The following is a 23,694-nucleotide window of genomic DNA, read 5'->3' as shown; positions in this document are numbered from 1 at the left end:
ACTCTGGAGCCTTATAAAAAAATTGACATCACATTAGTTATCCTTCAGTCGGCTGGTACAGAAGCTGATTTAAATGATAGGTTATATATCACAGTTAGTAGTTCTGCAATTTCACATCTGAGTTCTTTCAGAACTCTTGGGTGAATACCATCTAGCTCTGGTGACTTATTACTGTTTAATTTCATATTTAATTTCACACCATCACCCCGCTCCTAATTTTTACTCCATTCAGTCTCCCTAAACAAATCCTTTCCTTTCACAGTGCACAGATCCTCCAATACTTGCTGATTTTTAGTGCTAGAACAATAGTGACAAAAGAATCCACCATTTTTTGGAACTCTGAAAAGAACACATGAAATAACCGCTAACTGGTAAAGGAGCCAAACCTATTATGAAAAATTAAACAGTCCTTCTAATTTGAATTTAAGTAATTTCTCCACATCTTTTGCAAGGGTAAGTCACGCATATTGATCTTTAATATGTTGTTTTATATGTGTGCAGTACAAATTCAGCTAAACCAAGTTATCTGCCTGATGGAGCTCAAAAATGTTTCTCAATTTGATTTCAAACAGAACTCAGTGTGGAGGAAATGTAATTATGTTAGTAATACTAAACACAATGAAATGACCATCAAAACAGTTTCCAAAGATTTAAAATGTTTTTCTTTTGATATAATTTAGTTAGGGCACCACTTGTATGTCTGTGTTACTACAATCTCTTAAAAAGTAGGCCTCAGAAATCAATTCGATTATCTTTCTGAATTAAGTATGCACAAATGAGAGCAATTGAGATCAATATAAATTAGGTTAAGTACTCCACTGTGTACAAAACCATTATGTAACAAGAAACAATTTGAATGAAGACGCAAATAAACGCATTGTAAGCGTGTGCAGCTTGTACATGTTTATCTGCCTATTTCTGTCTGCTACACAGACATTAAACATGCTTGACTTTTTTTATCCTTATGAATGCGCTTTAAAGGCACTTGTCCATCATGATCAAATACGCACACAAATGGCAATGCAGTAGCAAGTGTGGATTCTGTTATTTCACGGAAGATCAAGCAATGGACTTTATGGATTGAAAAGATCGCTTAGGTCACCTAGCCAAATCCCCATTCCAGTGTAGGAATGTTCCTTATGGTATATTTTCTAGTGCTTTTCCCTGGCTACTTTCAAATGCCCCAATATATGGGGATTCCATCACTGTCCCTGGTGGGGATATCTTACACTGCAGCTGGGTGAGAGTCTCCCAGTGCAGATTATCAGACTTGTGCTAGTATTGCTCCAGGTAGTATGGTAAAAATAGCAATGTGGCTGTTCTGGCTTGGGCTTGAGTTCAGGATCTCAAGCACAGAGCGACAGAGCCTCAGTTCCAAGTCAAGCTGGAGCATCCATATTGCTATTTTTACCATGATAGCTTGAGCCTCTGTAGCATGAGCCTGTTAACCCAGGCTGGGAGATTTCCCACAGCCTCAGATTTCTCATTATCAGGAAAATTTTCTTGATAGCCTAAATTTTCCCTTTCTTCATTTCATCTCAAGGATCCCAACTATACCTGGACCACGTGAAATAATTCCTCTTCCCTCAATGTTTGCCATCCTTCTGATATTTGTCAAGTATCAGGGGGTAGCTGTGTTAGTCTGTATCCACAAAAACAACAAGGAGTCCGGTGGCACCTTAAAGACTAAAAGATTTATTTGGGCATAAGCTTTCGTGGTAAAAAACCTGCTTCTTCAGCTGCAACTCCTTGTTGTTTTTCCGATATTTGGAATCTCAGCAACAAACCCAGTTCCAAAGTTGTTAGCAAGGAAACCTAATAGTCAGCACCTTGTTAACATTATTCATTACTTTAGAAAGGTACTTCACTGCATAGAAATTACACTTTTATTCATTACTGGCCTGTTCCAAGGCCCACTAAAATCCAGTGGATAGGCTCCTATTGATGATTTTAATGGAGGCTCGGATCAGGTCCTAAACGTATTCGTCTCCTGTATTAAAATATATTCATAAAGACTATTCTTTTCCCCTTTCAGCTTCTTTTAAAATATTAATTGTGAAACAAAAGAAAGGATGAAAGGAAGAAATAGAGAAAAGGAAGATAGTGAGGGTTTTGTTTCTTTATGTCCATGTGCAGTATTTAGCAAGTCTCAAGGTAGCTCAGTTATAGGTCCCTTATACATATGATCTATAATTTAATGATTAGATTAGAGTGTTATTTTTCGGGGGCAGGGACTATTCTTTACTACATGTTTGTACAACACCTATTATGATAGTGTGCTGATCCCTGACTGGGGTGTCTAAGCAATACTGTAATATACAACAACAACAATAATGATAGAGCCCATTTATTGCACTCGAATGCAAGCGTGAGTGGAGGCGTGGTGTGGGTACAAGATAACTTAAGTGTCGTCCTTTCCACTAAATGGTTGTAAGCCTCAAGCTTGGACTTGTGTAGCCTCCACAAAGCAGCTCCACTTTGCGTCCTGGCAAGGACCCTGACCCCTATACATTTATACACCTGTTGCACAGCCCAGTTACTTATGGCTGACACTGGGCAGGTAACTTGCCCTTTAGTTATTAAAAATGTATTAGCCCTGGTCTGGAATACCAAACTGCTTTGGTGTATGGGCAGAACATTCTAAAGGCAGCTGCTTCAAAACTCTTTCATCATTCTGAATGTAAGAATTGGTGCTATCCATTTTAAAGCTCTGTACAATTCATTGATGCACCAATCTGTTCCTGGGTTATGACTCTTAAGGTAGATTGTATAGCAGATTGTGCTTCAACAGAATATTGCAAGCAGCCTAAAATAAACCAAATCAAACTTACAAATTGAAGACAGTAACACATTTACTGTAAGTCATGGAACCCATCCCTCAATTAAACAAAAAAGTTTGGTGATTGAATTTGACTAATTACATTTTGAATTTATTTCCTATCATGGGTCACTTGTAGGGTAATTCACCCTAAGGCTGATCACAATGACAACAGGGCTGGCACAGAACTGGCATCAGAACCAGGGGGAGATGAGGTCAAACATCTCTGTAGCAGCTTTCCTCTCTTAGTCAAATGCCATGTTCACTAGGCACAAATGAGGATGGAGCTCACCATGTCCATTCAGACTTTTCATGCTACATTTACTAAACCAAATCAAGAGTAATTTTGTGCCATTCAGCAAGGTAGGTTCAAACTATGTTCATTAATTATTAATGACTTTGCCCTCTGTCCTCACTAGAAGGTCTCAGAGCACTTCAGAATCAGTAGAGAATTAGGCCTTCCCAACACCTCCATGAAGTTAATGTAATTCTGTTATGGGAAAACTGAGACCTGCCGGTGGCAGGAGTGGTACTTAGATCTCCAGATTCCTAGTCCTATGTTTTCCAGAGATTGTGATTCATGACTGAGAAGAGAGAATAATGACTCACTCAGAATGGCTCATGTTAATGGGATACAATGGGGGTTAGTGGACTTTTGTGCATGTGAGTCCTTATGTGTAATATTTTGACTGAAAAACTTTTATAGTCAGCAACTAAGCCATTTATAGGCCTGATCCAAAGTCACTGAGGCCTGGTCTACACTGGGAGAAACAGCGTAGCTGAAGTCGACATATCTTAGATCGACTTACCTCCCGTCCTCACGGCGCGGGATTGACGGCCGCGGCTCCCCCGTCATCTCCGCCTCTGCCTCTTGCCCTGGTGGAGTTCTGGAGCCGACGGCAGAGCATTCGGGGATCGATTTATCGCGTCTAGATGAGACACAATAAATTGATACCTGATAGATCGATTGCTACCCGCCGATCTGGTTGAGGGAGCGGACTTTTCTCAGCTGAGGAAGGGCAATTAAGTCAGATTGTAGCTTTTTGCTGCTGAGGGGACCAACAGGGGCTGTTCATACATCAGACTGTGAGCAAGTGGGCAGGGTGGGGGCAAAGAAGGGCAGGGTAGGGAGCAGAGTGGAGAGTAATCTGCACATCCAGAAAGGTATGTAGTAACTTCCCCCCTCCCAGAGGAAAGAGGAGCAGGGGAGGAATTGTCTTTCTGCAGAACAGTCCTCTCCTGGAGCACATATTCTTCTCCTTTGTGCCATCCCTGAATCCGGGATGAGCCTGATGGTTCAGTCTAGCCCTTAACTTTTTCTCTCTCCATATCACCAGAGGAGATCTGCTGGAAAAAAGCATGCCCAACTCATCAATACATTCCTCAGTTATTTAGAGACAATTTTGGTCTAAGAGGTAACATGGATCTTAAGAAACAGCCTGCATCCAGTGCTAGCCCAAAACTTTTTCAGCTGTGCACTTCACCAGTATTTTGAACCCACTTTTTCACAATGTAATTGCTTGATTTTTGTGCTTTATTTTTCCCCTGATGGCTTTTTTCTTTTGCATTTTCCTTCCAAATGAATGCAATGGCTGGTTGACTCCTGAATATTTTGCCTTATTACTAAACCCACCCGAGAGAGGAGCAGAATCCTGCATGCAAAACTCACCCAGAAATCAATGAGAAGTTTGAGTGGAAAAGGATGCAGGAGGCTCTTTCATTGAGGAGAAAAAGATAATATCTAGCACACACAGACCGAATGTTGTCTCAAGACATTCATGTCCCAGTCATGACTGCCTTTGTGCTAGAGGTGCCCTCTCCACCCTAACAGCTTCCATTCTGAAGGCAGCCATAAAAGGGCTGCTCATCTCTCTGAACCAAGGAGGGGCCTGCTAGTACCAGAGTTAGATGCCCCAGAGGAGGCTGCAGTGGGGGAGACTGGCCATAGCTGAGTGATGTGTGTCTGGAAGGGATGGAGGCATGACCTCCAGTTTGTGGCCGAGAGCCGCACATACTATATCTTTTCCAAAAGTGTAACAAGGACCACTAGCAGGTGTGCTCCTCTGAATCACCTACAGGCGTCCTTCAGAAGTCTAAGTCTAAGTCAAGCCTACCTATCCTCATGAAGAACAAGGGGAGAAGGACAGTAGAGAGTGATTGACAAAGAACACTTTTGTTCTCTTTTTTCAAGTTTGCCTGAATGTGAATTAGGGATGGGAAAATACGTTCTGCCTACTTTAGAACATCAGAGCTTTGGAAGTTCTGCTTGAATGCTAGTGGTCAAGACGCAGGGAGGAGTGACTGAGAAAAAAAATCTAACGAAGAAACAGAGAACAGTAATAGCCAGAGTGAAAAAAAATACAGAGAGTGATTTTTTTTAAAAAAAGAGAGAGAGAGGAAAATAGAAATACATCTAATGAAAAACAGAGTCAGACCTGCATTCAGCAACCAATCAAGAGAGTGACAAAAACTCATTGGTTAATAGAGATGACCTTCAATTAAAAGGAGAGCAGAATTGTGATCAGTGTGTTTGGCGATCAGACGGAGCAATAAGGTAGGCCTAGTGGTTGCTTTAAAAAGCTGGCACATGATAAATGCAATTTATCACATGGCAACACAATTTCTTACATGGATGGCAGGTACTACCCACCAATCCATATCTGATGAGGCTACTTCTAACATTTGGAGACACTAAGCACCTTCAAGACAGTTTATAAGAACTGAGATATTTAGTTCAACATTAAAAATACAATTCAAGAGATTATTATTATAAATATATACTATTTATAAATATTTAATGTATTTCCTTTAATATTTATATATGTTGTAACTTCTTAATTTTGAGCTACATCTACAGGAAATAAAATATGCAGTCCCACAAATCCATTCAAAAATTTAGCTGAAATATAGACAGACATACTGACATAGATGGTAAAAATGCACCAATGAACAGTGAATCATGATGCATTCAAAGACCATCTAGAGGATAAGGAAGTCATAGCAAAACTATATCCTTATTCCTACTGCTGAAGGCAGTGAAATAAATATAAATGTCTGTGTGTGTCCTAGAAATTGCACCAACAAGTTTCTCCTTATCTAAATAAGAAAGATGTTCCAGTATCCTAACCAGCATTCCTAACCCCTTTCTAGTTCTTTATTAAACCAGCCATCAAAGGGTCTACTTAGCAAATCCCAGGGAGAAGAAAGAACCTCTGGGACTGAGCCCTCTGGTCTGCAGGAACATGCAGATTTGGGGCTGGTCCATCTCTTAGCCCACATAGTCTCTTAGGAAGAACACTGGCCTGATATTTTTGAGGTTGCAAAGCAGTAACTGTTCATGGTACTGAAATTAACATGAAGATCCAGTTGCAAAAACCATTTGTATGCCTGGTATTACTGTGCAAAAAATGCAAGCACACACTTGCCTTCCACACAGCTATGGCATTCAGGACATATAGTTCACATTGCCAAAGAATGCTATTATGTATCCCAGTGTGTTCCTCTAATTTCTCTGTAATTGCTGTTAAGTTGTCTTAACTTTTTAATGAATGTAATGTCATGAACTTCTGTCTGTTATTGGCTTCCTTTGTTGATAAAAAATTTCATATTGAATTTTCTTATCTTAGTGAATATCTTATACTGGCCACAGAAGTTCCATGATATTGCCCATTACATACAAATACATGATTTTACCATATAGCAATAAAGCATAGTTGCAGCAGATGAAGCATTTCAATCTTGGGGAAATCACCACTGCATCTATGTAGCAGATAGGCAATTAATATAAGAAAGAGGAAGAAGAGCTTCTTGGGTGCTGGTTCAAGACTGTGGAACAAACTTCCACAGAAACGAAGTACCACCACAAACCTCGCCTCTTTCTGTACCAAATGCAAGGTACACTTCTTTGACCTTGCCTTTGCTAATAGTAATATATATCTATCACTTAACAACAACTACAATAATAAAAGCCATTGCACACACAATTTCTCTCTTGGGAAAAGCATGAGAAAGAGAGCGAGAGCAAACCACACATGACAGATATTAGCCATATCTCTTAATGCACCTCTGGAAGGTGCTCAGATACCATGGGGTTGAGGGTGGTCTAAGAACCAGAACAGAATAGAATAGACTTTGCCAGCAATTGTGCATACAGTGAATGTTGTTCATGGCTAAGATTTTCAAAGCAGAATTCTTATAGTCACCTCAATCCTTTTTTAGGCCTCTATCTCAAAGTGGCCTGATTTTCAAAGATGTTGAGCATCCACAGCTTCCTTTGACTTTAATAAAAGCTGCTAGGCCCAGATGTTCCAATGGGAATCAATGGGATTTAGGCACCTAAATCCCTTAGGATCTGGACCTCAGTAACTTTCAAAAGTTCTGAGTACTAATAGCTTCCATTAAAGTAAATGGAAGCTGTGCGTACTCAGCTCCTTTGAAAATTAAACTTCCTTTATTTAGGTGCTTGAATATGGATTTAAGTGCTTAAGTTTTTTGGCCACTTTCTGAAGATAAACAGCTTACAGATAGTATCAGAGGGGTAGCCTGGATCTGTAAAAGCAGCAATGAGTCCTGTGGCACCTTATATACTAACAGACGAATTGGAGCATGAGTTTTTGTAGGTGAATTCTCACATGCATCCAACGAAGTGGATATTCACGCATGAAAGCTCATGCTCCAATACGTCTGTTAGTCTACAAGGTGCCACAGGACTCTTTGCAGCTTATAGATAATACACCAGAAAATATCATAATGCCACTATGTAAATCCAAAGTAACCCACACCTTGAATACTGCATGCAGTTCTAGCCAGCCCATCTCAAAAACCATATATTAGAATTGGAGAAGGGCAACACAGGTGATTAGGAGTATGGAACAGCTTCCATACAAGAAAAGATTAAAGAGAATGGGTTCACCTTATAAAACAGATGACTAAGGGGGGATATGATAGAGGTGTATAAAGTCATGACCGGTAGGGAGAAAGTGAATAAGGAAGTGTTATTTATCCCTTCACATAACACAAGAACTGGGGGTAACCCAATAAAATTAGTAGGCAGCAGGTTTAAAACAAAACATAACGAAGTACCTCCTCACCCAGCACACAGTCAATCTATGGAACTCATTGCCTGGGGATGTTGTGAAGGCCAAACATATACCAAGGATCAAAAAAGAATTAGATTAGTTCATGGAGGATAGGTCCATCATTGGCTATTAGCCAGGATGGTCAGGGATGCAACCTCATGCTCAGGTTTCCCTGAACCTCCAACTGCTAGAAGCTGCAACTGGACGATGGGGGATTGTCATAAACAGATAGCTAAGGGTTAATGTTCTTTTACCTGTAAAGGGGTAACACCAGTAACCTGAAACACCTGACCAGAGGACCAATTAGGAAACAAGACTTTTTCAAATCTGGGTGGAGGGAAGTTTTGGGTGTAAGTTCTTTGTTCTTTGTCTTGTGTCTGACCCTCTCGGCTTTGAGAGTGATCTTTCTGTCTCCTGGCTTTCTAATCTTTTGTTTCCAAGTTGTAAGTACAAAGATAGTAAGACAATAAGGTTTATATTGTTTTCTTTCGTATTTACATGTGTGTAGTTGCTGGAATGTTTAAATTGTATTCTTTTTTGGATAAGGCTGTTTATTTATTTATTTATTTTTAAAGCAAATGACCCTGTATTTGTTATTTGAATTCAAACCCTCGCCCTGCCTATGGCCCAGATCCCTGTGCAGACCCAGGAGGGGTTGGGCTGGCTGGTAGTTGGGGCTCTCCAGCATATCAGCTCGGAGGCCCTGTTGGGGGGTGACTGTCTCCCCATGGGACAGGATCCAGGCCCCACTCCTGTAACGGTCGAGGGTTTGAATTCAAATCCAGGGAACCAATTGGCTAGGATAGAAATGGTCAGTGAAAATGCAAATAACCTGGCTGGCAGGTGGGAGGGGCTGCTGGGCTCTGGATACCTGCCTACCTATAACCAGCCCCCTCGGGCTGAGTGGGAGGGAGAGATGCTCCCCGCCCCCCTGCACACCGGAGAGGGGGCTCACGCTGGCTCTGATGCTGTGACCAGAGCAGAAAGCTTGCTGCCTGGCCCCACTGGGACAGCAAGGGCAGCGCTGAGCACGAGGGGAGCTGAGACCCCAACTGAGTGAGGGGATACCCAGGCAGGGCAGGTCAGCTGCCAAACAGGTTTGCCTGGTCCAGACGTGCTGCTGGGAAGTGATTCCACAGCAGGGAGGGAGCTACCAGGGACAGGGCTCAGGAGGGCTGTGACCCCAGGCCCAGCCAGCGAGAGGGAGCAGGTCCCACTCCCTGCCCCAGCAGCTGAATCCCAAACCGAGCTGCAGAGGGATCCCTCCTTGGAGAAGCTCAGGGAAATTGCTGGCCACAGCGCTGCAAACCCCCTTGAGGAAGGCTGCAGGGACAGAGTCCTGCAGGAGAAGGGATTCCTGTACCGGGAATGGGCTCCCCAAGGGGAAGTAGAACCGGGGGGAATCGGGAGGCAGCTGATGGTGCCCCAGGAATCCACAGGGTTCTTCCCGTTCGAGCTGCTGGATGGGAGGAGAGTGAGGGGACCCCTGGACACGGAAAGGAAGGATTGGGAGGAGAAGGGGGAAGACCCCCTGGGGGATCTCTTCCCTGAGGTGGGAGCCAATCTCCCCATCAGGTGTTCCCCATTCAGAGTCACTGGGAAAGCAGCCCAGAACCTGGAGAGAGAGGTCAAGGACCTGCTGGCTTTAGATGGGATCCAGCCGTTTTACAGCCCATGGGCCTCACCCGTGGGGCTGATCCCCAAGGGAGACAGGATGATCTGGTTTTGGGGGGGCTATCAGAAGCTTAAAGCCATCACAGTGTCCAATGCCGACCCCATGCCTAGGCCTGGGGAGATTCTAAACAAACAAAGGGACTCCACCCTCCCTGTTTCCAGTCCTGGAAAACACAAGTACTTCCCACCTCACCCAGAGGGTATGCAAAGTCAGGTTAGTAAATCTAACACAAAGAGATTTTCCCCCTAACTTCTTCCTCCCACCAATTCCCTGGTGAGCTGCAGACTCAATTCCCTGGAGTCCCCACTAAAGAAAAACTCCAACAGGTCTTAAAAAGAAATCTTTATAAAAGAAAGAAAAATACATAAAAATGGTCTCTCTGTATTAAGGTAACAAATACAGGGTCATTTGCTTAAAAAACAAAACAAACAAACAGCCTTATCCAAAAAAGAATACAATGTAAACATTCCAGCAACTACACACATGTAAATACAAAAGAAAACAATATAAACCTTATTGTCTTACTATCTTTGTACTTACAACTTGGAAACAAAAGATTAGAAAGCTAGGAGACAGAAAGATCACTCTCAAAGCCGAGAGGGTCAGACACAAGACAAAGAACAAAGAACTTACACCCAAAACTTTCCTCCACCCAGATTTGAAAAAGTCTTGTTTCCTAATTGGTCCTCTGGTCCGGTGTTTCAGGTTACTGGTGTTACCCCTTTACAGGTAAAAGAACATTAACCCTTAGCTATCTGTTTATGACAGGGATCACTTGAAATTGCCCTGTTCGTTTTATTCCCTCTGAAGGAAGCATCTGGCACTGCCCACTGTCAGATACTGGGCTACATGGACTCTTGGTCTGGCCCGTTTTTTTTGGGGTGTGTGTGTGTGTGTGTGGCGTTTTTTATGTGACAATAAAGCCACTAGTAGGTGGTGCTATGGTTCACAACTGGAAGGGACTCTCTTCCACCTCTGTTGGGAAAACAGTAGCTCAGAATTCAATGTCTGTCTCCTGCAGCGTTTGCGTATTTGTCTTCATCTTGATCCTGCATTTATCCAGACTATACGCCAAATAAAAGCACTGTTTGCACATTCATGTTTGCTGAAATGCACAGTGATCAAGTGAATATAAATAAAAAGTGGTCAGTGGAAGTATTTTGCATAGATGAATCATTGATGGCATTTTGGTACAAAAATGTTTCATCATCAGTAACACGATTCAGCAATCAGGAAATGCAAACAAGTTATGCAAGCACTTTGCTGATCTGCCTAGAAAAATCAGAAGTATTTACAGAGTGCAGGATTGGTCTCACCCAGTGTTTTGCCCTCCCTGTGAACTATCATTTTTTGTACACTAGGGCTAATTGTGAACATTGAATTTTCAAAGCAGCAAACAATTTGGATGGGGTTAACTGCACTTGCTGCAAGCCCTGACTGTGTAAACAAATGTCTTATCCATTTTAATAGAAGCACATTATTCTGAAGCTGATTTTCAGTCCAAGCTGCAGCAGCTGCTCTACAGGTCACTGGTACCAATAAAGCAATTTTCCACTGAGAAAACACTTCTCACCCAAGGGGACAAGGCTTTACCAGGCATTTCATAACCAAGTTGAGCTTGGTAACTTACATAAGACTTAGTAATGAGAGCAATTTTAATTGCATTCTTCATATTTCTGCTTACCTTACATTTGGTGCAGTATTTGCTTAACAGAGATTTGGTGCACCTTCTAAGTGATAATATTCTGACTTCTAGTACTTTGCAGGCAACACAGACATTACGATATGGCTTTGTGTTCAATTAACCTGAACCATAGTTGAACTCTGCCCTTTGAACTCCCTAAACAGATAAATGTATTAACTCACCTAGGGATCATTAATATTTTTCATTCTGACAAAAATTTAAGAACTGCACAATTAAGCCCAGATCAAATAGAGAATTAAAACAGAATGTCTCCTTATTTGTTATTCATGCAGTTAAAAGGCCACAGAATTAGTGAGACTGATCTAGCAGATTAGTGCTGTAAGCGAAAGAGCCTTTCACAGTCTGTAGTTATTGGAATTAGCACAACACGTTAGTATTGTCCAAGGAATGTAGCAGTCATTCCTGTACTATGTCGTATTCTTACAATCCTATGGACTCTTCCCAGGGCCCATCTAACATCATGTCTACCCCCAAAATGCCACATGAAAACTCGTTGGAAGAGATCTCAACCGGTGCAAGTGGTTGCAAATCCATTGGTTTCAATATATTCTATACTTAAATTGAGCAGTTCAAAATTCTGGCCTGGACATACATTTGAAAAACAAATTGGCATTGAAATACAAGTGAAAAACTCATTTATTAAGGCTATGTTACAATTTGTAAGAATATTTGTACATGTCCTTTCCAACATGTAAATACACTAAAGACTCAATAAAAAATAACATACAGTATCTGAAGGAGAAATAATTGCACATTTTGGCAAATATTTTAGGGCTTGGCCCTACAAGTCCTTTCTCAGCCAAAACTCCCACTGACTTCAGAATTGACTTTAATGGGAGTTTTACTGGGACAAGGCTTCAGGATGGGCCCTTAGTTTTCCAATATTTAAAATCCCATTGTATTTTTCTATCTTGCCTTTTGTTTGGATCTCAGGTTTAATGCTGCCATACTACCCTAGATGAGACCACTTAAAAGAATATTGCAAGCATGAAGGATAAATCTATTGAATGGGGGGTCTTTAACTATGTGGTTTCCTTAAAGGGAAAGATTGGATCAATAGGATCAACACAAAAGGTTTCCCTGGCCCTGCATAAAACAATAAAGAGCTTCTCTTTTCACTGGTTTAACTTTCCTCTCTGACAAATGCAAATCAATGGATCTGTGTTTACAACAGATTCTCTAACAGACTCAGAGAATTCCTGCTTAAACCAGGGGGATAAGGAGTTTGCCAATTGAAGGGGCTGTACTGGAAACTGGGCAGGAATCCCAGGGTCATATGAATTTGCATAAAATGGAGCAGATTGAAGCCACCCTCTTATATTTAATGTGAAAGTCTGGTCCAAGGACTTAGAAACACTGGAACCTACAGTCAACACAGGACATGCTTGCATCATAATTATGATTAATGATCATTATTTTTATTATTTTTAATAAATTGACTTCAATCATTAACCTAATGGTATAATGAACTAATTAATAACACAGGCACCTCCGAACACTGCACGAAAGTACGTTTAAACCAGTAAAATTCAAAAAAGGTAGTAAAGCATAATCACTAAACAAATAGCCTGCTCCTGCTCCCACTGAAATGAATGGAAGCTTTGCCAATGACTTTAGACAGAGCAGGGTCAGGGTCTGAACATTCAAACCAAGATACTGGGCCTAACTCTGAACTCTTACTTGTTTTGCACCAATGTAAATCCATTGACTTCAGTAGCATTGCTGCTACTGCAATCTGTGTCAGGGAGATTAGAATCAGGCCCAAAGAATCCAAACCAAACTCAACTGATTGGGGAAGCTGATGGGCAACTCTGTAGAACCAGCACTTTGGCTACTCCTGAGCCAGCAATCCTCACCAGGCAGGACTCCAATTGCAAATGGCTATTTTATTATTCATAAGACCTGATCCTGCATTGTTTATTCAGGCAAAAGTCCCGTTGGCTTCTGTGGGACATTTGGTTTAGTAACGATTGCAGGTTCCTGGTCAATATAATATTAACAGAAATGAATCAATGACGGGGGTGCCTACATTACATATTGAGATGGTAAACACTCTGAAAAAGGGAGGTGGATGTACAGGAATGCACATTCCTTCCTCATTAAAAACAATCATAGTTATTTTGTCCTCTATAAAAAGTCTGATTCTTTTTTCTTAACTGTTCCCGTTCTGTTTCCTGGTTCCATATGATTAGTACTTGTGACATGCTCCAAAGTAAATATAGACTATACACATTTAAACTATTTTCTTCCTGCAGGAAAAAGTATATGTATATTTGATTACACAAGCTGAGGTCCAAGTCCGATTAAATTACTTTAGAGGCATGCTTATAACCCAAACAATGTCTGTCTGTTTGCATGAGAATAATTCATCCTAAAATGATATAGAGCAGCCCTGCATGAATACAAATATATCATCCTTTGAATATTTTGTGCCTGACTCTTCAGGCCCTACAAAGAAAAAATTCCCAATGAAAACAATAGGAGTTTATCCTGGTGAGCATTGCAAACTGGCCACTTTGTGTGCAATGTGGTCTATAAACTCTTACAGCCATTTTTAGATATTCTGACAACTGTCATTTGAGATTCTGGCCTTTCCTTAGAATATTACTACCTCAAGCTTTGTCATACATATATGACCTCACACAATAGAAAACTTTTGGAAAGATTTGTACACACATGCACACACACTGAGGCAAAGGAAATAATGTTATTGTATCTTCAAAACATTCGATGAACAACTAATTCATTAACAGAGACATGGGAGCCAAATCTTGGCCCTATTAAAATCAATTGCAAAACTAATGGGATTTGACCCATAGCAATCTATGTATAGTGAGCTTTAGCTATATTCCCCTAGTTCAATAAATCTGAGATCATGACTGAAATCTGTGCTGCCTGAGCTTCTTCTACATCTCTAAGAGCTGGGCAAACACTGCAGACAGTTTTATACCCAGGGGTTGCCTGGAAGGCCATAAAGCTATTAAGCAATTTTGATAATTCAAGTACAGAAACGGTTGGAGATGAGCAACCGACCTGTTCATAATCTATGAAAAAAATAGAAACACTAGGTTCAGCCACACCGCTAACGTTACCTGACAAGCAGGGACGGGATTCTCCAGGAAGATAAATAGTTAGCTACATTGGAGAAGAACTGGCAGGAAAGAGGACAGCATGAGGTGCGCGTTACTGTAACCAGAGCAGCGTTTGGGCTCTTCCTCTCATTCCAGGGGAAAGTCAGGGTTGAAAGAAGAAGAAAGAGGAGAAAGGAAAAGCAAACACGAGGCCATGAGACTGCATATTCACACGTGCCAGCCAGAAATCAATGCTCCGGAGAACGCTGTCATTTACAAAGGTCCTTCCCCGCGGTTCTCCTCTCCCCGGGAGAATCAGGCGCCAGGCTGGACGCGGGCACATGGCAGAGATAGGTGCTGGGATGGGATGTGCGTGAAACAGGGCACTCTTGGCACGCAAGGGCTGCCCGCGACGTGCTCCCTGAATCAGTGGGGCTTCCTGCTCCGTGTTTACAGTGCACTAAAGGCAAGCAACAAAATGCTCAGGCCACGGTTACAGAAAGTGAGCTGCTGGAGGGAGGGGGTAGGCTTTATAAGCAATAATTAAATAAATCCCACACAAAAAAAAAAACCCGTCGGGGCGTTTCACTGTTACCACCTGAGCTCAGGGAGTAAATGCGCTCCGGTTTTACCGGCGAGCCAGAGCACAGTATAGTTAGACCATCTGTATCTTCCAGCCCATCCGCACGCTCCGGTCCGCTCGGAGTCTGTGCACGTTTACAAAGCATCCCGGATCCGTGGAGGGGACCCCGCTCTGCACCGAAAGCGTTGGGGGGATTTGCGTTTCCAGAAAGCAGCTAGTCCCAGAACCGGCGGCAATGCGGTAATGCGATTGGAAGGAGAAGCGGGAGGAGTACACTAGTGGCACGGCTGGAAACCCAAAGCTGCCCTTCCCCATAATGTCTCATCGGACACTGTACACGGGCTAGGTCTGGGCTAAGTCGTTCCCCTCTTCTACACCCGGCGAGCTAGGATCTCCCAGCAGCCGGCTCGGATCAGCTGAAAACCACGGCTTTAGGGACTTGCCAAACTATTCCGTGCAGAAGACGACAAAAATGAAACGACAAACAAGTCCCTTGCAGAACTCGCTCCGTTCCAGAGGATATCCACCGACCCACGAAGGGAAAACGCCTGGAGAGCACCATTTAGAAGGAGAATCGGGGGAGATAGATTTATCGTTGTTGAGTTTTTATGTTTGGTTTTAGTTTGTTATATGTCCAGTTTTTTTTTAAAGAATGCTTGGATACTTCCAATTAAAACACACAGAAAATTCTTTAGGTGGCGATCTAAATACCTTTAAAAAACGAAATATCAAAACAAACAAACAAAACCAAACGAACGAACAAACAAACGCAAAACCCCACCATCCGTCTCATTTTGAGGCTCCATCTTAGCCACAAACAAGCAAACAAACTCGGATCCACTGTATACATTTGGTTTTGTTCTGAACTGAAATATTTTTGTGAGAAGGGTGGAAAGAACTATATAGCAAGAACGTGTGTGTTGTGCGTGAGTGTGCGACACACACAGAGGGAGAGAGAAAGAGAGATCAAATATATATTGTTACCTAAACCTCAAAAAATATATTCAAGTTTAAAGTTGGAATTTCCTCCTTCTCCACAAGTGTGGGGAGGGCTTTCAGATGCCACACTCCTTCATTTAGTGGGGTCAAGAAGTGAAATAATTGCCACTCGCTATTGGCTAGACTACACAGGGGTGTCAAAGAAACCATTAACGCTGAAACTTTTGTGTTTTGGTTTCATCGGATGGTTACTCCCCAAATATTTGGTTGTGCTTTTAAAAAACGGAAGCTTTTAAAAAATGGGCACAAAGAGGTAGAAAAACAGACTGAAGGCCGATTATTCAGAAGAGTTTAAAATGTATGTTATTGCTCAGCGAGTAACTGTCTACTGTGTAATTTACCTGTGTAGGGAGTTTTTAAATCCCTCTGTATTGATCTAAGAGCAGAAACCCCTTGTTAGCTCGTGTGACTAGTTAAGGCTGGGATGCTATATTTACATGGACATCACGTACACTGTCATTTATAGTATGCAGAGTTTGTAAGCAAGTTAGGGAAAGCAATGACTGCGCATGCACAGCAGCAGCTTTCCAGATTTGGGGGTTGAGAGCAGGAATTGGGAAGAAGGGGTGATGGAAGCCCCACTTCACTCTGTCCCCGTTAGCCTGCTCAGCCTGATGCAGTATCAGACAGCTTCTGCTCGGAGCTGGGAGCTTTCACACTGAGAGCCATCTCCTAGGAAGATGAGACAGGCACAGGGGGTCATTTTTGTATTGGTCCAAGTGAAAAGCGTCCCCCCCTAACGCCGGCCTTTCCTTCTGCTAGCTTAGTACCGCAATGAAGCAAAGCACCCAGCCGTGTGCTCACCTCTGGACATCACTCCTGGGGGAGAGCGAGCCGGAGGCCCGACCCGCCGCTTGCTTCCCCACAGGGCTGCAGGATCGGCTCCTTCGGGGAACCGAAACCTGGTTTGTAGGGTGAATCTCCATGTTGGCCATTATCTTTCACAATCTACTTAGCAACGTTTTGGGAAGATTCGCAGCTGGGCATGGGGAGAGGGAGGGATTGCGACACACACACACACACACACACACACACACGTCTTGTGCTGGGAAAGCCAGCGCCATCAGCTTTACTGGAAACAAGCCGGATCAGGTTCCAGATCAATGAAAACTGGGTCCACACGTTTATGTTACTGTTGCCAGCATTAATGCTCTTTTAATCTTCTAAACATTATCAGCATCGATCTCCCTCCATATACACATTGGTTTGAGAAAAGTGACATAACCACATGGCTGGAAAGACTGGAATAAAAATAAATGTTGGAGCCTTCTCGCTTGATGGGATCCTGTTCCCCGGGCTGTTGCGCGTGTGGTATTCTCTCTCTCTCTCCTACCCTCAATGCTCTCAGGGACCCAGCACTAATGCATATTAGAAAGGTGTTATTGATTCACAGGGGACTCGAAAAGACAAGGACAATAGTGAGCTAGCTCTTCAATTATTAATTTGATCGGCTCATCAAGCAAAAGTATGTCTGCGTTATGTACAAATTTTAATACACGTTTCTATAGGGCGCAAGGTGCATACTGACTACAGTGACTTGACACCGTAGGTACCGGATTATGTTTTGCATTGGTTATAATAGAATATTCCATGTGATATTATAGTATAAGATGTGGCTACACACATAGGCATATGTCTATTCCCATATGTGCAGTTATGGCTGAGATTCTGTGTGTCCACACACAAACATATTCAGCAATATCTATTCTCTCATTGAAAGAGTTACAGAGAAATGTGAACACTCCGTCTAATGTAATTACAGGAATGGGTTAAAATATTAGGAACCCTTAGCCATAATCATTAATAACTATTAGATGCATCTCTTTACATCGTTTCTACCCTCTCTGGGTTTAGCTGGAAGGAGTGCGGCTAGCATCAATGAACAAGGCTTCCAATATGAAAAGTTAGAGCCCAATCCTGCCGTCCCGGAAAGCAGCAGAAATCCCATGCTTCATTAAATGTGTCAGTCTCTAAGGTGCCACAAGTACTCCTGTTCTTTCTGCGGATACAGACTAACAGGGCTGCTACTCTGAAAAAAAGAAATGCCATTGACTTCCACAGGCTCAGGATAGGGTCTGGAATGTGGAGTTCGCCACTTAGTGTCTTGGTATCAAAGGGACCGTAACTGTGCTAAGAAAATAACGCCAGTTACAGGGATCTGGGGTGTGCATCCGCCATGCGAACTGCACTCCTTTGTCGAGAGACAGAGCCTGGGACACGCTGGACGTTACTCGAAATGACAATTTCCTAAATGAGCTATCACAGATCCCTGCAGGAAAAGTCGCATGTTAGAATTAGCGCCACGACAGTTACATCCCCCTCCCCCCTAAAGCTACAGCCGATGACTGGCCTTAGTTTTAATTTCTTCCCCGATGTAGATAAGGCAACTGGCATATTCGTCACCTCATTATTGTATGCAGAGCTCCTCTGCCTTCACTAGTGATGTTTCCCTAATTGAAAATCGTTCAATTTCGTGTGCGCGCGCGTAAGTGATTGTATCACAAAGGTGAAAACCATTAACGCGTGATCTCTTCCGCTTCGAAGGCATCGTAATTTGATTAGTAACATTAAATGTGCATCCCGCTCCTCGAAAGCCTCCTTCCGAAAAGATCCCAGAATTGATTCTGCTTCTCCCCTTTGATGCCAAAGACCGTTTCTTTCCAGGATCACATCGCTGCAGACAAACACAGACTCTGCAGCGAGATACAGTCATAATGCTGAAAAGGCGAAGGAATAAATGCCTCCCCCCCGCCCATCTCACCCTGGTGTGTTAGAGAAGATACCATGAATTTTTAATAGCCTACGGAGTCAAGAACAAAATCACCTTCCCACTCCTGTGCTCTTTCCCCCTCCCTCAGCCAGACGGGGCCACTGGAATCGAAGGGAAAAAATTACCAAGCCCACAGCACTGCCGTAAAAATGAATGTACCCAGGTGGCTTTGGGCCGCCTCCTTCCCCCTGGAAATCTCGAAGACCCTCCGTGGTGGATTTAGACCCGAAAGCCCAGGCTCCGGGTTTGTGCCTGTTTAACCCAAACGAAAGTAACGCTGGCATCTCCAGTTGTGGGGCGTGCAGAGATTTCCATCAATAATACATGGAGAGATGGCTTCTGTTCTCCCCCCAGACCCCAGTCCCTGTAGATACACTGAGTACATAATACCTACTTACTCAAATGCCCGCTACGGCATATTTTACAACAGGAGAGTGATCTATTGACCAAAACATAGTCTCCGATGATATACAAGTAAGCCCTTAACGCACTTGTTGTTGCTAATAAAACCACACAATAAATGGCAAAATCTCACCTTACTTTAGCTACTAGATGCAATCTGGATACTTGCATAGATCTACTTAAACGCCTCTCAAGAGCAGTATCAGAGGGTAGCCGTGTTAGTCTGGATCTGTAAAAGCAGCAAAGAACCCTGTGGCACCTTATAGACTAACAGACGTTTTGGAGCATGAGCTTTCGTGGGTGAATACCCACTTCCTCAGATGCAACAGTATATTTTATATGCTTCTCTCTTTATTCAGGACTTCAAGCGAACGATCATAACTTATCCTGCAATTTTAGCAACTCTGACCAATTCCAAACGGTATCTCTGCATGAATCCGAAAAGAGCCCCAACTACTCTGTTTTGTACATTGCACTTGGGGAAAAAATCGTGGTTCACACAAAGCTTGCCATATCAGCTACATTACTACCAAAGAGACACACTGTAAGAGTCCCACTGACCGCTGAGATAGGCCAAAGAGATCTATTCACTCAGGACTTCACACGTGAATTGTCCCTAAGACTGAATAAGAAAAGAGGAAAGGAGAAGAACTTGCCGTTCATTGTATAGTGTTTCCAAACTACATTGTTAGAAAGTGTGCCAACTACACACACACACAAACACACACAACTAGAAACAAAGGATTTCAAATCTCACACCAGGTTTCAATGGGACATTGTTAACAAGAATAATGCACACAATTCCTCCTAGCTTTTGCGTTTCTTTCCATGATGTAGTGTGTAATACAACAATAACTACTACTACGAATAATAATAACAATCAATAATTATAATTAGTAAGAAATCATCTCAGAAGCTCCAGAAAGAAATTCACAACCAGGAAACAACAACAACAATCACCTCCACTGCGCACAAATGGAGGGTGGATTTTGAAGCAAAAAGTAATCTTTCCGAAAGGTTGTTTCCTATTTACCCTCCGCTAATCAATAATACCAAACGATTAATTGCTACAGATTGGAATCAATCCAACCACAGGTGAACGAGGCACTTGTCAGAGCAGAAATCCTTTCTAAAATGCGTTTGTAAACATGCAGTTGTCACACTATAAAATGAGCCACACACACTATTTTATTTATATATGTATAATGGGAACAAGTTTGTGGGAAAGGGCTCATATGTGTCAAAAACAAGTTGCCAATATTTTATGTTATATGTTAAAATGTGATGGACAGTGAAGCAAATTCTAATTAATGCAGATATGTTAATTATTGCCTATATATCTTTCTTTCCAGATGCAGAGCCAAAGCAATGCTGAAAGGACTGCAGATGTTCGTCTAGGCAAACACTTTCCCTCACTGTGTGAAAACCCAGAATATAGGTTTTTCCAATCTTAACAAGTCTATTTTTGAAGCATAAATATTCTATTGGTTCGCTCCTCCACTGCACACTATATCAAGAAAGAAACATCTATGCATAATCCCATGTACACTTTCCGGATAGCGATTTAGTTTTCAACCATCTGTATTATTATACTCCACTCCCCTCACATAGCAACCTTAATGGACGATTTCTTGTAATCTTAGAACAATAGAGGGTTGTACTTCTCTTTGATTACAGCAGAGGGAGCACAAAACAGCTCACCTCACATTAGAACAATATACCAAGTGTGATTGTCTTCTCCCTCGGCTTCAAATCCATCTCTGTGCTCTGCACAAAAATAAGCGCCCGTGTATGCAAAGAGGGTATTGCAGCCTTATACTTTTAGATGCAATAAACTATAGCTTAATTTCTCGGCACGTAATTTATCACACACCTAATGTGCTTCCTTTCACTGAGAAATCTAGGAGACTTTGAAATGATTCACAGAACCTCGACAGTGCAAAGGAAATACACATTTTGTGATTTGTCTAATAAAGGCGTTGATGTGACAGCTATCACTACCAGAAATGAGAGATACTGGTGCTAAAGGTGAAAAAATCAAACTGAAGCACCCAAAGCCGGGAGAACAGCTATTCTAAAACTGCCTCCCACAAAATGCGCCATTCTTTATAACAGATTTCTCAGGATCTGATGCTTTTTCGTCTCCTAAAATTGAGGAACTACAACAGACACCACCCCGGGACCTCTCGTTATGTCCAAGGAAGTTTTCCGAGAGAAATAAACAAAACAAAACACCTCTATCCTAGAAACAATAACGTACCTTCCATACATCCTTATCGTGGGTCAAAGCTGAAGAGCCTTTTGCTGGATGTATTAGGGATTTTCCAAGTGCAATAGGAAATGTTAAAAACTCGGCACTATTTTAGCCTAGATCATGTGTCAAGATTACAGAGCAGGGTGAAAACAAAACACCCAAACCATTGTCCTCTTGGCAGTGCCATCACACAAGCCAGTCTGGTAGCACCCAGTAGCTCGAAGCAGTCAAATTAAGAATATTAAAGGGAGACATTAAATCAAGACAAGGGCAATCAATTCATCGTGAAGCTCCTTTAAAAGACCAGCCTCTTGAATACATCAAGCACTAGGCTATGCCTAAAATCTGTACCCGCAGCAACACATTACACTTTTCAGTGGCGCTTTCGCTGGGACACCTTGTCTATTTGCATGTGCACATAGTATTACTGGTGCCAGAACTCACCTGCAAGTCTTAAGGCTGACATTCTCTGGAACTCGGGTTCCTGCAGCCATTTCCACATTCTCCTGAATGTCTCCCTGCCAGATTTCAGCTTACTCCAGGGTTTAGGGTTCCTTAGCAGGTCTGAGAGGGTCCCCTGAGAACGGCACAGCACCCTCTGGGCAAAGATCGCCTGGGGGATGCTATAGCGCTTCAGCTCTGCAGTGATCCTCTGGGCCACTTCTTTGGTGTTGATCTCTTCTAACTGCCCAGAGTTGTTGACTTGAGATCCAGAGGAGGAGGGCGGCCTTTCCCGGCTGGAAGCCAACACGGGCCCGTGAGGCTGCGCATGGCCAGGGTGTCCAGGATGGTGCATACCGGTTAAGTGGGACATCATGGCCGCAGGAGGGGTAGCCAGCCCCCGGGAGAGGTGCTGCTCACCCCTGGCCAGCATGGCAGTGTGGGCATCGAAGTTGGGGCTGAGCATCTTGTCGTGGCTGGGGGGCCCATAGTTATGGAGGCTCTGCTGGGTATTGTGGATGGACCCCAATCCGTTGCCCAGTGGGGTGCCAGCCAAGGGGGACAGGCTCTGCCCCATGCCGGACATCTCCTTGTAGGGGCTGTAAAGGTTGTTCATGGCCGGCAGACCCCTCTCGTCCCTCATCAGGGTGAAGCTCCCGCTGACATTGCCGGAGAGGCGCTGGTGGTGGTGGTGGTGATGGTGGTGGTGGGCATGGGGGTGGTGATGCGGGTGGTGGAACTTGTCGGAGACGGTGGAGATGGGCGGCAGGGGCTGGAGTGGAGTCAGAGTGGTGTAGGTGCTGCTCATGCCCATGCCAGGGGGCGAGGAGTCACAGGGCATGCTCATGGCATGGTGGAGGGGGATGGACAGCTCCGGGCGGTAATCCCCTGCCCCGTCTAACAGGGAAGCCATGCTGGACACCATGGCCGAGCGGGAAGAGGCAGAAGCCAAGTCCTGGTGCGAAGGAGGAGGATGGACCCGTAGCGATCCGGCGCTGCGGCTCGGGTGGTGCGGGCTGGGGCTGCCCAGCAGATCCTGCTCATGGCTGGCTGCCCCATGCAAACTGCCCAGACTGTCCATTGTCATCTCCGGGTTCATGGCGCAGGCATCCAGCTCTTTGGTGAGGCATCGATAGGCGGTGTAGGCAGTCTTCATTCAGTTCATGGGGGTGCTGGGCTGGCGGGATGCTCGGAGCTGGGGCGGGGGGGGGGGGATAAGGCCTCTCAGTTGTGTGTGTGTGTGCGGGGGAGGGTGCGTGTGTGCGTGTGTGTGTGCGTGCGTGTGTGTGTGTAGGGGGGGGGGAATCACCAGTCTCTATCAGCCGGGCCAGCGCCGTTCCCTCGCCATGTCCTAGCCCTTTCCTCCTCTTACGTCTTCTGTTTAGGTAGCTGGAGCTGTCCAGAGTGGGTTTGCTGCTCAAACAAGCCAGCTAGCCCGGCGGGGCAGGGCTTGGGCCGGGACTGACAGGCAGCCCAGCCAGAGGCCAGTGAGGGAATGCTAAGCCCTGGCTTTGTCAGGGAGAGCCCGCCAATGGGCAAGGGGATGGGTGGGACTGGAGGCGTAAAGCTTGGCTGAGATTTCAGAGCTCCTTCCCCCCCACCCCCCGCCACTGGAATCAAACGTCAAGGAGAGGGCGAGAGAGTGGAAGATGCAGCGTCCCCCCTTGTCCAGGGGAAAGGCAGGCGCTGTGTCTCCGAGGCGAAAGCGCCCCCCCCCAGCAGCTGCGAATCAGGGATGCAGAATTTGCTCTCAATAATAAGTCAAAAGTAAGATGCTACAATCGTGACTTGACACAAATACTCGTGTAAGCGACCGTTTGCCGCTGCCTGGTAATTCAGTGTCACAGTGCAATACAATGTGATTAAGCGCAACCTCCCCCCGCCCCAGAACTGTCTTT

The 23,694-nt window shown here is 43.8% G+C and overlaps 1 protein-coding gene across 1 annotated transcript in view; it reads right to left on the bottom strand.

Annotated features, from left to right (window-relative positions):
- The window catches only part of ONECUT2 (one cut homeobox 2), a 41,249-nt gene extending 18,297 nt beyond the window's left edge, over nucleotides 1-22,952 (bottom strand). Inside the window, exon 1 of the mRNA XM_050944738.1 lies at nucleotides 21,800-22,952. Coding sequence (XP_050800695.1) covers nucleotides 21,800-22,952 — 1,153 coding nt within the window. The remainder of the gene's footprint in view (nucleotides 1-21,799) is intronic.
- Between the last annotated feature and the right edge of the window lie 742 nt (nucleotides 22,953-23,694).

The sequence above is a fragment of the Gopherus flavomarginatus genome, chromosome 3, assembly GCF_025201925.1.
Source record: "Gopherus flavomarginatus isolate rGopFla2 chromosome 3, rGopFla2.mat.asm, whole genome shotgun sequence".
NCBI lineage: Eukaryota > Metazoa > Chordata > Testudines > Testudinidae > Gopherus > Gopherus flavomarginatus.
This window is presented reverse-complemented; position numbering and strand designations above follow the sequence as displayed.